The sequence below is a fragment of the Panthera pardus genome, unplaced genomic scaffold (assembly GCF_024362965.1).
Source record: "Panthera pardus isolate Hobbes unplaced genomic scaffold, ASM2436296v1 HiC_scaffold_7, whole genome shotgun sequence".
Taxonomy (NCBI): Eukaryota; Metazoa; Chordata; class Mammalia; order Carnivora; family Felidae; genus Panthera; species Panthera pardus.
The window spans coordinates 40472744-40486618 of NW_026527002.1; the positions used below are offsets into that span (position 1 = coordinate 40472744).

General features: G+C 39.2%; 1 protein-coding gene across 4 annotated transcripts in view; it reads right to left on the reverse strand.

The window, feature by feature from the left end:
* CDH17 (cadherin 17) overlaps positions 1-11955 on the reverse strand; it is a 70092-nt gene extending 58137 nt beyond the window's left edge. Inside the window, exons 1-2 of one of the 4 annotated variants that reach the window (XM_019453477.2) lie at positions 11787-11955; positions 963-1033 (exon numbers count right to left, since the gene is read on the reverse strand). In XM_019453477.2, the coding sequence (XP_019309022.2) occupies positions 963-1010 (48 nt within the window). In that variant the 5' untranslated portion in view covers positions 1011-1033; positions 11787-11955. Of the gene's footprint in view, positions 1-962; positions 1034-4712; positions 4822-11786 lie in introns of those variants that run through there. The other 3 variants (XM_019453475.2, XM_019453476.2, XM_053896216.1) reach the window with 3 other exon arrangements.
* Positions 11956-13875: the final 1920 nt, after the last annotated feature.

Below are 13875 nucleotides of genomic sequence, written 5' to 3' on the forward strand. Positions count from 1 at the left end.
TCGCTCCTAAAGTTGGAACCACAGCTTCCTTCCCTCCCCCAGGAGGAAGGCTCTGGTAGGTTTACAAGTTTGGCTCTGTTTCATTATGTCAATATTCTGAACTTTGAGGACTCTAGGAGGCTCCCAGGAACTTAGAATTTGATGCTATTTTTGGGTTCCAGAAGAAAAAAACAAGATTTGAAATGTGAGGGTCTAGCAACTTCCTTCTAAAGAGAAAGCAGATGCTTCCCCATAATCTTGCCTCCTAATACAACAGACTGTTGGGCAAGTGTATGACCTTTATGAGACTCATGAATAAAACAACAATGACACCCCACTATCTACCCAAGATTGAGGGCTGGGTCTCTCCAGAGTCCATCCAGCTCTAATTTCTAGAAGCCTGTTAGTCAACAGGGTTGACTCAACAAATGGCTAAAGACAACTTTGACCAGAAAACTCCAAACCATATATAGGGGATAAAAGTACAAAACAGAGCAGGGTTGAAAATAGAGAAAATGTTTTTCTTAATATTCCCGTGGTAATTTTTCATGGTCAAAGTAAAAAAAAAAAAGTCAAGATTAAGGGACATAGACTAAAGTATATATATATACACTACATACACATAAATATATTTAGTATATATAGACATTAATATATGTACAGTATACTTTTCTTTCCAGAGTCCCTGAGCTATACATGAAGATCTAAACATGAATAGACAGATTTGTTTTAAACCTTGCCCATTAAGTGGTATTGGTTCTTAAGAGCTGAGGAGAAAACACCTCCCTGGTTGAAGAGTAGACATTTGACTTGTAGCCATTTCATCAAAAATATCACAGTGGGGCAAACTACGTCTCCTTTGTATACAATTTAATTTTGATAGATTTTTTTTTAGGTGATGATAATCATCGTTTCCTTGGTATGAGGTAGAAAATGGCAGAAAATATTCTGGCAAATAAATAAAGAGCATCCTCTTCTCTTACCAAATAAAGTGTAAGGAGACACAAGCAATGGAGTTGGGCTCGCATCATTGTGGTTTTCTGTATTGAAACTTCTGTGAATAAACCAGAGATAAAAGTGATTAGTTACCAGTCGGTTAAAATCACATATTTCCAACCAGAAAGGATCATTGAACAATATCCAGTTATAAACCTAGTAGAATGGGATTTCTAAAGGCCAACTTCTTCTCGTTTTGGAACCACCCAGCCTTCCAGAAGCTTTATGATGCCTCATCCATAGCAACACACAAGTCAAAATCCCCAAAGAAGCTCATAGTTATTCCATTTCTTTACCTGTTTCACTTTATTATAATCTTCTCCATTTAAGGGTCTTAAATGGTAGAAAATAAGTATAGTTTTCACTTTTATTGTATGCATGGGAAAGATATGTTTTGGCAAATGCCAGGATAACAGATACCAAAATTTTAGTGATTCTGATTCAAAGTTGCAAAGACATGAGCTTCCTCGAGCAGAAAGAACCCAAGAACGTTCATCATCCTTCATTCAAAGACTTCACCAGCCACACTTCGGTCTTCTAAACACTGTTGCTAACTAGGCAATATGCCTAAGGGAATATGCCTAAGTATATTTCCTACGCCTAAGTATATATGCCTAAGGCAATATGCCTAAGTGTATTTCTTAATACTCCAAAAGCAACCAAATAAGAATCCAAACTCTGTCCTTACTCTCTTCTGTTCAGCATTATTCCTTTCTTTCTTGTGGCTTCACATTTTTTCAACATTATAACTTTCACTCTGAGACACATCATGACGAACTGATTTTTAAGATCTGATATAAATTTTCCACATGGACTATAAAGCAGAGTTGTTGCCTATCATAATACTGGACTGCTAAAACAAAACCAAAAAAATTGGTAAAATGGAACATGTACCCATTTCACCAAAATTCCAATGAACTTATATCACTAATATAGTCACCATGAAAATATGGTTATTGAAATTCTAACCACTCTAAAAATGTAGTCCCTGACATTTTAAATTTCTTACATTTGGATAGCTTATAGTTGAACTTTATAAGTACCACACGCTAACCGATTGTGCCACTGGAGCTCCCATATTTGAACTTTAAAAAGGTAAATGTACTACACAATTTTAGCCTCGCAAATGCCTTAGGAGATAAAGATGGAAATAAGCATTTATTAAGCAACATCTAGGAGGTAGATTTGGGAGGAGCCTTTACAAACAGTGTAACAGTGATGTAGACAGTGGATTCTGAGTCAGAAAGCCTGTGAGTTTCTCACAAACATAATGAGTTAGGAAATGTTATACTTGTTGTATATATGAGGAAATGGAAGTTCAAAGTTAAGTGATTTGCCTAACACATAGCTAGAAAGGGACATTGCATTGCTTTCAGCCAGATCTGTCAGATCCCAAAGACCTAAACCTCTTTCAACTCTTTCTACTGTACTGTATATAATGTGGGAGCTGCAGAGATACAGATATAGGAATAGAGGTATGGAGATATACAAAATGTATATATTGTTTCTACATGCTAAATCAATGAAGCAACTATTCCCAAGGTTCTACAGCTATGTTAAGGAAGAACTAGAATCAAAACCCTTCAGGAAAATCAGATTCATAAATTCTATAAATGTTTAGAAATGAGCTTTTGCAACAGAATTAATTTGGTCGTTGTGTTCAAACATCATTTTAGAATTGGCTCATTATCTTAAACACAAACAGACATTTTTCTACTGCTTTAGACTGCTTATGTGGTTTGGAAACACATGGAAATAAATAACAATGCCAGGCTGAAGTATATTGCAATATTAAATATATAAATATATAAATATATATATATATAAATGAATCAATGATTAAATCTAACTAGGTTTGTTTTTTTCACATTGGAAAAATTCACATGATCAGCTGTCACCAATGTTTTTAAGAGAAGGGGTGCCTGGGTGACTCATTCAGTTGAGTGTCCAACTCTTGGTTTCAGCTCAGGTCATGATCTCATGGTTTGTCGGTTCAAGCCCCACGTTGCACTCCAGACTGACAGTGTGGAGCCTGCTTGAGATTCTCTCTCTTTTCCTTTTTCTCTGCTCCTTTCCCACTTGTGCGTGCACGCTCTCTCTCTCTCTCTCTCTCTCTCTCAAAAAAAAGTAACAAAAAATAATAATTATTATAAAAAATACTTGTAAGAGAAGCGAAAATATACATGATGATGGCACACTTGGGGATCATTCACCTCAAGCTCCACAGCATTCAAGAGCTTTTAAATACTGGTCCCAACTTACTCTTCCAGCCTTATCTCCAACTCCCTTCCCACCCTCAGTAAAGCTGTCTACCAGGATGGACTCTGCACCCGAGATTTCCTGTCTCCATGCTTCAGGGATTGCTGTCCTCCCCACCCAGCACAAGGCCAGCTGCAATAAAGGGACAGATAATATTTGCATCAGGAAGTTGGATTAAGATTGTCCTTCCTGACCTCTACTCATACTACTTGTCATACCTCACCTCTAGTTCCAACTTGTTCATTTATTTCAAAAGCATTGAATTATTATAAAAAGCTTCTCATATGCCAGATACCATGCTAAGAACTGGGATATGCAAATAAGGGGTAGCTCACAGAGCTAGAACCAAAATCCTACTTCCTTAATGAAATGGTCAGTGATTTTCAGCCAGATGTATCTTCCTCTTGAAACACCTCCTGCATTTTGTTTTTTAATCATTTATTTATATATCCGTGTTATTTCCTCTACTAGGAAGCACAATCCTTCAAGACAGAGGCCGAATTTTATTTTTTTATTTAAAAAATTCTTTTATTATGTTTATTTATTTTGAGAGAGAGAGAGAGAGAGAAAGTGCGCACAAGCGGGGGAGGGGCAGAGAGAGAGGGAGACACAGATCCAAAGCAGGCTCCAGGCTCTGAGCTGTTGGCATATAGCCCGAGGCGGGGCTCGAACCCACAAGCGGCGAGATCATAACCTGAGCCGAAGTCTGACACTCAACCAACTGAGTCACCCAGGCGCCATGAGGCCTAATTAAATTTTTTTTTTTTTTTTTACCTCTCACAGCTTGTCATACTATGCCTTGCATATATTAAGCCCTCAACAGATGTTTGTTAAATTCTAAAACATTTTAATTGTCTAACACTGATATCCTATGAATTTTGTCCAATCTATAAGAGCTTTCAGAATAAACATAAATTGTTAAAGGAAGTTAATTTGGAATTTAAAGATTTGTTTTGATGCAAAGTAATACATTTTTATTGTTGGTGAAAAGGTTTGCTTCTCTTTTAAATACACTAACAGATTTCTGCTCAGTAAATAGGTTAAGGACTGGCAGATACACATCACCTCTTCCTTGAACTGATTTCTTTAGTGCTTTTAATCTCCCAAAGACATATAAGTTGAATGATAGAAAAGCAAATGAAAATAAAATAAATGCCTTATTTTAGTCAGATGCTCAGACAGGCCACCATCTGGGATGCTTTAAGGAATCTAAAATGTAAAAGTAGCAATGCACTTATCCCTTATTTTGTCAGTCACAGCTAGTCTTATCCCTCACAGAAAGGTTTCCAGTGAGCAAGAGAAGTAATTGCTCTCTGCTGCCATGCCTAGGGTTCCGTGATTTATTTGCAGACAAATATACCCCACAGTGCGGTTGTTGGGAACACGGACCCCAGATTTAGACAGGTTGGTGTGGATCCTGGTTCCTCCAGCAACCTGTCTGTATTCCTCTGTAAAGCAGGGATGATCATAGTACTTACCTTTGAGATTTATGGGGTTCAATGAGTTAATAGTTTGAACAGTGTTCATCACATAAAAATTCATTCTGCCACCTCGTTCCCTTAGTCAGAGCTTTCAGCACTGTCCTGGAGAAAGTCTCCTTTCATCATCCCTGGCGTTTGGAGGCCCCCATAATACTCAAGAAGCAGCCTTCACAACCAAGCGACGCCGTGAGACAAAGCCTTTATCTGAATGCATCAAGGCAAAAGGCACTAATGCTGGGATTATGCCAGAGGAGGACTTTAGCCCCTCAAACAAATCTTGCCTATATTTCCTCTGTGCATGGACGTAATTCCACTAATGAATATCACATCCTGGATCATAATATTGCTGGAGGGAAACCATAGTTTATAACCGCAACTGCCTAAAACCACCACGCCACACACACTTGATAGATTTCCTCACAAACACTGCTTAGAAAAGGATTGGAGTGTATTTCTAGATAATTCAGTGACATTTTAGCTGCCCTACCTGAAATGGTTGATCCAAAGATCTGCTTAGAATTTTTGCTATTTGTTGGGGTTCCCCTCAGGCACAAAGACTAAATTCAGACAGTTTCTATGGCAACTATCTGTGAGGCCAAGCACATCCTTAGCAACACAGGTCAAAGGTTTTGTGGGAAAGGGGGATTTTGAAAAGCCACCACCACTTGCTTTAACCATGGACCATCGGCAAATACAGAATCAGGGCTGCTGGCCTTGCTGTTTACGGCCAATGCCTTGATTCACCACAGCCCACAAAACACAAATCCCTCTGCGTCCTGAATCTGTGTCCAGCCGGAAGAATAGCACGAAGGCAGCTAACACTTACTGAAAACCATTTGCCATGCACATGCTAAGACTTCTATATGCGTTACCTTATTGATTTCTCGTAAGAACCCTCTGAAGCAGGTACTGTTAAAATCTGCCTCTTAAAGATCAAAAATCTAAAGGTGAGGGTTAAAGAGGTTAAAAGACGTGCCCGAGATCACACTGCCTGGCTAATTCTACACCCATGTTCTTTTCATAAACATAATGAGACATCTAGTATCACTTAATCCATTACACATCTTCCCAAAAATTCAAAAAACTTTTTCTTTTTCCTTTTTTTTTTTTAAACTCTGCTGCTCTTCCTCGTCAGAAACTGATATGATGCCCCCTGCTCAGAGGAACATTAGCCTAGGAGATCTAGTTCCTACAGAACACGTATTCATGTATGGTACCATCTCTCCTCATTTCCCCGCTGACCTTCACCTTAGCAGTCTCCTTTTTAAAAATTTTTTTAACATTTATTTTTGAGAGACAGAGCAAGAGCAGGGGAGGGGCAGAGAGAGGGAGACAATCTGAAGCAGGCTGCAGGCTTCGAGCTGTCAACACAGACCCTGACGCCGGGCTTGAACCCACAAACTGCGAGATCATGACCTGAGTCAAAGTCGGCACTTAACTGACCCGGTGCCCCAGCAGTCTCCCATTTTTTAACCAAGCCAGGTGTTATGTGTTGGATAGTGCCCACACCCAATTCGTATGTTGGAGTCCTATCTCCTAAGGACCTCAGAATGTGATGTTATGTGGAGATAGGGTCTTTACAGAGGTAATGCGCTTAAAATGAGGTCATTAGGGTAGGCCTTCATCCAATCTGACTGGTGTCCTCATAAAAAGGGGAAATTTGGACACACAGACACACAGAGAGGGAAGACAATGTGAAGAGACATAAGAAGAAGATGAGCATCCAGAAGGAGAAAGGAGGGGCCAAAAACAGACCCTCATGGCCCTCTGAAGGAACCAACCCCTGCTGACACCTTGATTTTGGATGTCCAGACTCCAGAACTGTGAGATAATAAATGTCTATTGTTTAACCACCCCATCCGTGGTGCTTTGCTTTGGCAGCCCTACCAAACTAATATACCAAGGAACTCTGATTCTGACTAAGAAAGGCACTGCCATTCCAGGACAGAGGTGGCCTCAGAAAGGGCTGTCTTCAGTTATTATACATGCAGCGCCCATGGCAGGCCTCTCAGGGCTCCGTTCGAAGCTTGATTGATTCTCCTGCTGGGCGCCAATTCCTCCAAGAGGCATTTTTAGACACTCTTGTCATTTCCCCCTTTATCTGAGTAAGGACGTGGAATTTCTAGATCCCAAGTCTCCAAACCTTCAAGTAACTCAACACACAAGCATTGATTTTCTCCCCCTTGCAAAAAGCTAGAAAGGCAACCCTCAAATAGAGTTAGTCATCGCTCATCCTTAACAGAAAAAAAAAAAAAAAAAAAAAAGAAGCATTAAGGGCTTTGAATTCAAATAATTTACCCTGCTCAAAGGTTGAACTATGCATTTCTAAAGAACAAAGGAGGTGCAGGAGGGAAGGACTAGAAAATTTGTTTTCATAGGTGATGTGGGCAGGAAAGGATATGACTGGACTTCATAATACTGCCAGAACCCAACAGCACCATATATCCTGTGTACCATTTCTTTCATCTCTGCACTGTATATTGCTAAGAGCCCCGTAAATTATAAAGCAAGGCCAGATATGAATAAAGATCAGATTAAAAGCCTGCTCACACCATTGTTCATCAAGTGATGTTCAGATCAATCATGCCCATCTTGTCGGTCTTGCTCACAAATCCCTGGCACCAATTACATCTCTAAAGGTCTAGAAAAATCACAGGAAGATCTGACCAATTTGCACTCTTGACAAATTAGGGACCCAATTAAAGCGGCCATTAATAAGCTAGAAGGAAACAGGCAGGCATAAAAGCAGGGCCGCTGCCTCATCCTTCAGACTGATTTAGGAGGAAGGAAAGAAGAAAATGAGGGATGGACGCCCACCCCCGGGCACACAAATAGAAGCACTTTGTTCTCTCGCTAAGCTTTGTAACGTAGATATGCCAATATTTCAGTGTATGAAAATCTGGATTTACATGTCTGCAAAACTGAGAGTGATTATTTGTATCAATGGGTTCGTGGATTAAGATAAATGAGCTCACGAAAGATAGACGGCCTCCCCCAGGACTTAAAATGTTTTCAATTTATGTGATCAATTTAAATACAAATGACTACTGGAATCAGTCATATTAAAGAAGAAATGAGCTCTAAGAAACATTTTGAGACATGTGCTTATGCCTATTCCTGCCTAGCTTTATTCCACCCAACACTCCCAGGAAGGGAGTAAGGGAAGGGCAGCGGGAGTGAGGAGCCCTCTCCTCAGAGTCGCACAGGATGCCCCATCCCTGAATGAGAAGGTGGTCAGGGGAGGTCAAAGGGAAGGGAGGGCCCCAATGGGCAGAGATGGATGCCTAGTCATGGTGCTTGCCTGACATGTCAGGCAGGTTGGCCGTAAGACGTCAGTGTTGCTTTCCCTGCGATGTGCAGGTTGACACCTCAGAAACCCCGGGAGGCCACAAGGGAAAGATGTGCTTTCCTCTGTATCTGTCAGAACATCGTAAGGGCCTTCCCTGGCATAAAGAGGAGGCTAGGAATCATTATTTCTCATAAAAGATGGCTGAATTGCTTTTGACAAAGTGCTTTCTCATGATACAACAGTGACTTGTGTATTATAAAGGACACAGACAAGCATTTGCCAGTATAATAAAATCACACATTCTGGCCTTAGAAATTCCTTGTGAGGTAAATCTAAATTAGATTTCATCCCAATGGGTTTGGACACAGAGATTAAAACAAAAAAAAAAACAAAACAAAAATCCCTAAAACACTTGTTGTAATACTAGCTCATTTATAAAGTAGCCCCGAGGCAAGGGTTCTCATGACAAAAATGTACAGACATGCTCAACTATAGCAGGTTCACTTTCCAATCCCTGAATTAAATCATAATTGGCGGCTGGGATGAGTCAGAGAGTAAAAGAAAAATGAATTTAATTCTATCTTAACAAAGAATACCATGCCACTATGAAATCTCTCGTGAGTTAGTTTATTTATAGTTGAAAAAAAATTTTTTTCTAATCAGCTAGCATTTTATGAGCATTTACTAAGTCAAACGCTTTGGATAACTTATTTCATTTAAATAGCACAACAATCCAGGGCACCTGGGTGGCTCGGGCAGTTAAGCGTTGGACTTTGGCTCAGGTCATGATCTCATGATGTTCACAGGTTCACAGGTTCAAGCCCCACGTCAGGCTCTGTGCTGACAGCTCAGAGCCTGGAGACTGCTTCTGATTCTGGGTCTCCCTCTCTCTCTGCCCCTCCCCCACTTGTTCTCTGTCTCTCAAAAATAAATAAATATTAAAAAATAGTAATAATAAATTTAAAAAATAAATAGCACAACAATCCTATAAGGTAGGTCCTGTTGTCATCCTATGGGGAAGGAAACTAAGCTCAGAGAGGTTGAGGAAGGGGCACCAATCTGACTGCACAGATCAAGCACAGAACCCTCCTTAGGATGAACAGAAGAGGTGTTCATCCTTAGTTTAAACATTCTTTAAAACTACAAATCTACCATTTTGACTTCTCTTTATCTCTTTGTCAAGAACACAAGTCTTAATATTTAAAAATAATTAAAATATGGTAAGAAATTATTGAGTCAGAATATCATGGATGAGAAAATTCAATATGTCAGTCTTAGAGAATCTTTTAAGAAAAATTAAGTTTTCTTTGTGCCACATACACTAACCGAGCGTAGCTTGGGCTGCTGTATAAGCTTAAGTGAAAAATCAACTTTTTTTTTTATTACTTCAACCACTAAGTAAATATCTGTTTTTATGACATTTATATTTACTGTACCTCAGTAAACATGGCTATTTATTGTCACAAGTAACAAATAGGTAGATAGATACTCCCGTAACAAACTGAAGTGCTTTTTCCGTGTTGAATCATTGAGTAGACCACAGAATGAGCCCCAGTCTAGGCTGGAGACCAAGGATTTCTGAATGAATGCAATTTTATGCCAACAGTTAAATCTATAGATTTTTATCCATGTAAACTAACATCCATAAAAGAACTTATTTGTGAGCCTTTGGAAAAAGAAGCAGGATGATTCGCGCTCAGCTTTCCTTCTCCGAGTCACCTCTCTTAACATGGAAGAAAAGTGGGGGTGCATTCTCCTTTCCAGGGACTTCTAAGTTGAGTTCCTGCCAGCATATATTTTGCTTTTCATAAAAGAAGGGAGGAGGCACAGGAAAGGTAACCTTCATCTTGAACAACAATGACTTTTCCCAGGGGTCACTGAGGCAAGTTTCAAAGGATGCCACACCCACTGAAAAACTTACACAGTTCACCCTTAAACAACTCAGGGGTTAGGGGCACTAAACCCCCGTGCAGTCAAAAATCTGCATACAACTTCTGACTCCCCAAAACCTTAACTACTAATAGCCTACTGTTGACTGGAAGCCTTATGATAACAAAACCAGTCAATTAATACATATTTTCTATGTTTTATTAGATACTGTACTCTTATAGCAAAATAAGTTGGGGAAAGAAAATATAAAGAAAATTATAAAGAAGAGAAAATACATTTATAGGACTGTGCTGTATTTATTGAAAATGTTTGTTCCTAAGAGAACCCACAGAGTTCAAACCTATGTTGTTCAAGCATCAACTATATACAAAACATCAGAGGGGGTTTTAAATGCCTCTCATAAAAACATACCAACAAAAAAACAAAGCCCAATTGTTTCATCATTCTGTTATATCTTTGGATTTCATGTCCTTAGAATAGAATCTGTTGCTCTCTTGCCCAAAATGCCATTACTGTAACATTACTGTTGTTTTCCCCTAGGAAATGAAACAACAACTTTTCAGCTTGACCTGAATCATCTACTTGACCTTTTTAATGGACAGGAGAGCCAACTCTCATTGAACAGCTACCACATGGCAAGCCATGTACCAAATTCTTTACAAGCTTATCTAATTTATTCTCACAACTGCTTGGTTAGGCAAGTATCTCCATTTTATAGATGAGAAAATTAAGGTCCAGGGAGCTTAAGCAATCTGCTCAATGCCTGCTGGCTGCTAAATGATGAAACTGGCCTAACCCATCTGCCCAACCCTGAAGACTCATAAACTATATACCCTGCAATCTGCGATAAACCCTTACTCAGTGATTCTTTTTTTTCCTGGTGAGAGCTAAATGTCATCCATTTTTCTTGTCACCTAAACATGTGCTTTCTTTCTCTTTGAAATGATTTTTCACTTGCTATCTAAGTTTTTGAAGAAAAATAAAAACAAGAAAATATCAGAGAATGTATTGCTCTTCTAATCTCCTGTTCAGCATCCCCCATCAGAGACAGCATCTGTCCCGCAGAAGTCACCCATAATAAAGAAAAAAACAAGACAGAGGCAGAGACCGGACCTTTGAAGACACAATAGGCTGTACACAACTTGACATCTCAAAATAATCACTTGTTAGCAGATGGTACATCTACCAATGAGGTGGAAAGAAACACCAAAAGCTGACCAACACATACAATAAGTCTTGCTTTCCCAAGACTTGCTTGCAGGTCTGTCTGTTTCCAACTCTTTGTTTGTTTATTTGTTTGTTTTTGTTTTGCTTTTTGGTTGTTTTCAATTCTTATATCCAATACTTTTAAGAAAAGCGTTTCTTTTCTCCTATGCATTTCCCCTCCCCCACTGTGTCCCAGACAGTCCCAAGAATCCTAAGTTTAATCTCAGTCTCTGAGAAGTAGATAGAATGCTCATTTTTTGAAGACCACATCTGAGAGAGAACACTTTGTAAGAATGAGATTCCAATTCTAATTTCTGGAATACAAGAGCTCCAGAGCATCTTAGGTCTAGGCGCTCTTATATTTTAATCAGAAAGAATGGGTATAATACTCATTTAAACATCCCAAAACTCCATATTTTCTTTGTTTACACTGCCAAGCTTGATTCAACCAAAGATATTTCATTAAATTTATAAAATAGAGACTAATTAAAAGAAACTGAGAAAGAAATTATGCTCCCTAAGCAAAACTTGTCACACCAGAAATAAGCTTCCCTTCCCTTCCCAGCTACGTAGCACTCTTCAAGGAATAAATTTGTCCAGCAACTTAAGTACTCTCCCTCCACCATCTGTTTTGTCATTCTTGAAGAAGTACATTATCAACATAGTTAAGACATGTCAACCCTTACCTTTCTGTAAGTAAATAACAAAATGGCCGTTAAAAGTTATTTTCTTCCATTCAGCTGTTGAGACTCTTGCTGGGGCTTGAGAATCTCCCTGGAGAACACTCCCTCCGCACTGTTCTGCTTCCCCAGCCTCTCCCTTCAGACTTCAGTCAAACATTAACCATCCTATTAGGTAGGTTTTATTGACCGCAGAAGCCATCAGATGTCATAAAAGGTATCATTGTATTCACTCCAGAAAAGAAGTGGGCTTGTACCAAAAGAAGTTAATTCATACTCAATACATCTCCAAACAAGTATCTGAACTTTTGAATGTAGAGAAGTAAATTAGAAGACAAACAGAAGCCAAAAAGGGGAAACACTCTATGTATTCAACTGCTTCTAGAGTGTGGGCTCCATGACATCAAGACTGTTTGTCCATATTTTGTACACCCAACATCTAGCATAGTGTCTGTACAGAAGGCTCAATCGACAAATTTTTGTCAATTCCATCGCAAACACAGACAGACCACAGGGATCCACGTCTGAGCAATGACGCAGTTCACGGATAACCAGCCTCAGGAGACATTAAGAAATAACTCAGAAGGTGTGACCAAAGATGCAATCTGGCAGTACCTGCTTCTGCAATTCAAGGGTCCTCTTCAAAGTCGACATGAAACAACCAGTAGTAGCCTTCCCTCCAAACACAAACAAGTCCTTATTTTTTTCTCCACAATTGAATAGATTTACCTAAAAATCAGGTTACTTCTTCCACTCAAAATGAGGTTTCCAATTAAACAATAAAAGCCAATAGCCCCAGATTTCTTAAGTCAAGTCATCTTTTAGGCTGATTTCTGATTCCCATCCTTCAGTCACTCTGGGAATCCACACTGAAGAGGAGAAGCAATGTCACTTTTGTGTCAAATGTGTCACACTTTATCCGGTTTCTGTTGACTTTCTGATATTCATTTCTGGGCTTCTCTTGAGCTGTGTTATGCTTTCCATTTGTCTCTAGGTGTGCATCCAGTACAACCCACTGTCTAGATGGACTTCCTCCTTCTCAGATCCCTTAGGAAGCCCATGGTTGCTGTAAGCCTTATTTATCTTGAGGACCTTGAAAGTGAAACCATCTCGTCACATGCCAATGGTTAGCATATTCAGTGGATCAGCAGGTCTAGGAAAAATCCTTCTCCTTTGTCTCACAGCCAACATAACTATGTTTAAGGCAATGAGGTCAGTGAGGCTAAGCGAAATTCTTAACACCTCTGCCCTCCCATTAGTTAAATAAAATGACCTTGTTCTACAAAATCAAATAGCTCCCGCTTGTATGTTTTACTTCCTGAAATCAATGACAAGATTCCACCAGCATGGCTCTAAAAGGAGTTTGCTTCTTTAGAAATTTTGAAATAATGTATGTAAAAAGTCCTTTTAAATCTATAAAGTCTTTTTTAAAAGTATATATGTATAACTTTTAGTCATTCTTTCTCAGCAATATTATATGACTATGTTCATCGCATATCAGCTTATCAGTTAAAAAATGTTTTCTCACTTAATCTTTACGACATGTCTACAAAGTAGATTCCATTTTATAGGTAGAAAACAAAAGTTTTACCTTTTAGCCAAATCACACAGCTTGATTATAGAATTAGGACTCCAAACCTGGTCTGATTCAAAGCCCAACCTATTCACCACAACTATAGAATCTGTCAAATTATTTTCCTTCTAGTTCCATGTGAGTAATAATAATATCCATAGGAAGAAAGCTCCCTGTGTGACACCATTCCTGATAGAAGATAGCCAAGTTCCCAAACAAGGCTTCCCTGTGCATTTTATGCTACTTCCAGCCTCTAGCTTCCAAGTCAGAGAATCAGATTGACTAAACTCTAAAAGGCCAAAGTCAGCCATCAGAAAAATCAGGGGTGCCTGGGTGGCTCAGTCAGGTAAGGGTCCAACTCTTGATTTCGGCTCAGTTCATGATCTCATGGTTCATGGGTTCAAGCCCCACATCAGGCTCCACACGATGACAGTGTGGAGCCTGGTTGGGATTCATTCTCTCTTTCTCTCTCTCTCTCTCTCTCTCTCTCTCTCTCAAAACAAATAAAGTTTTAAAAAATAA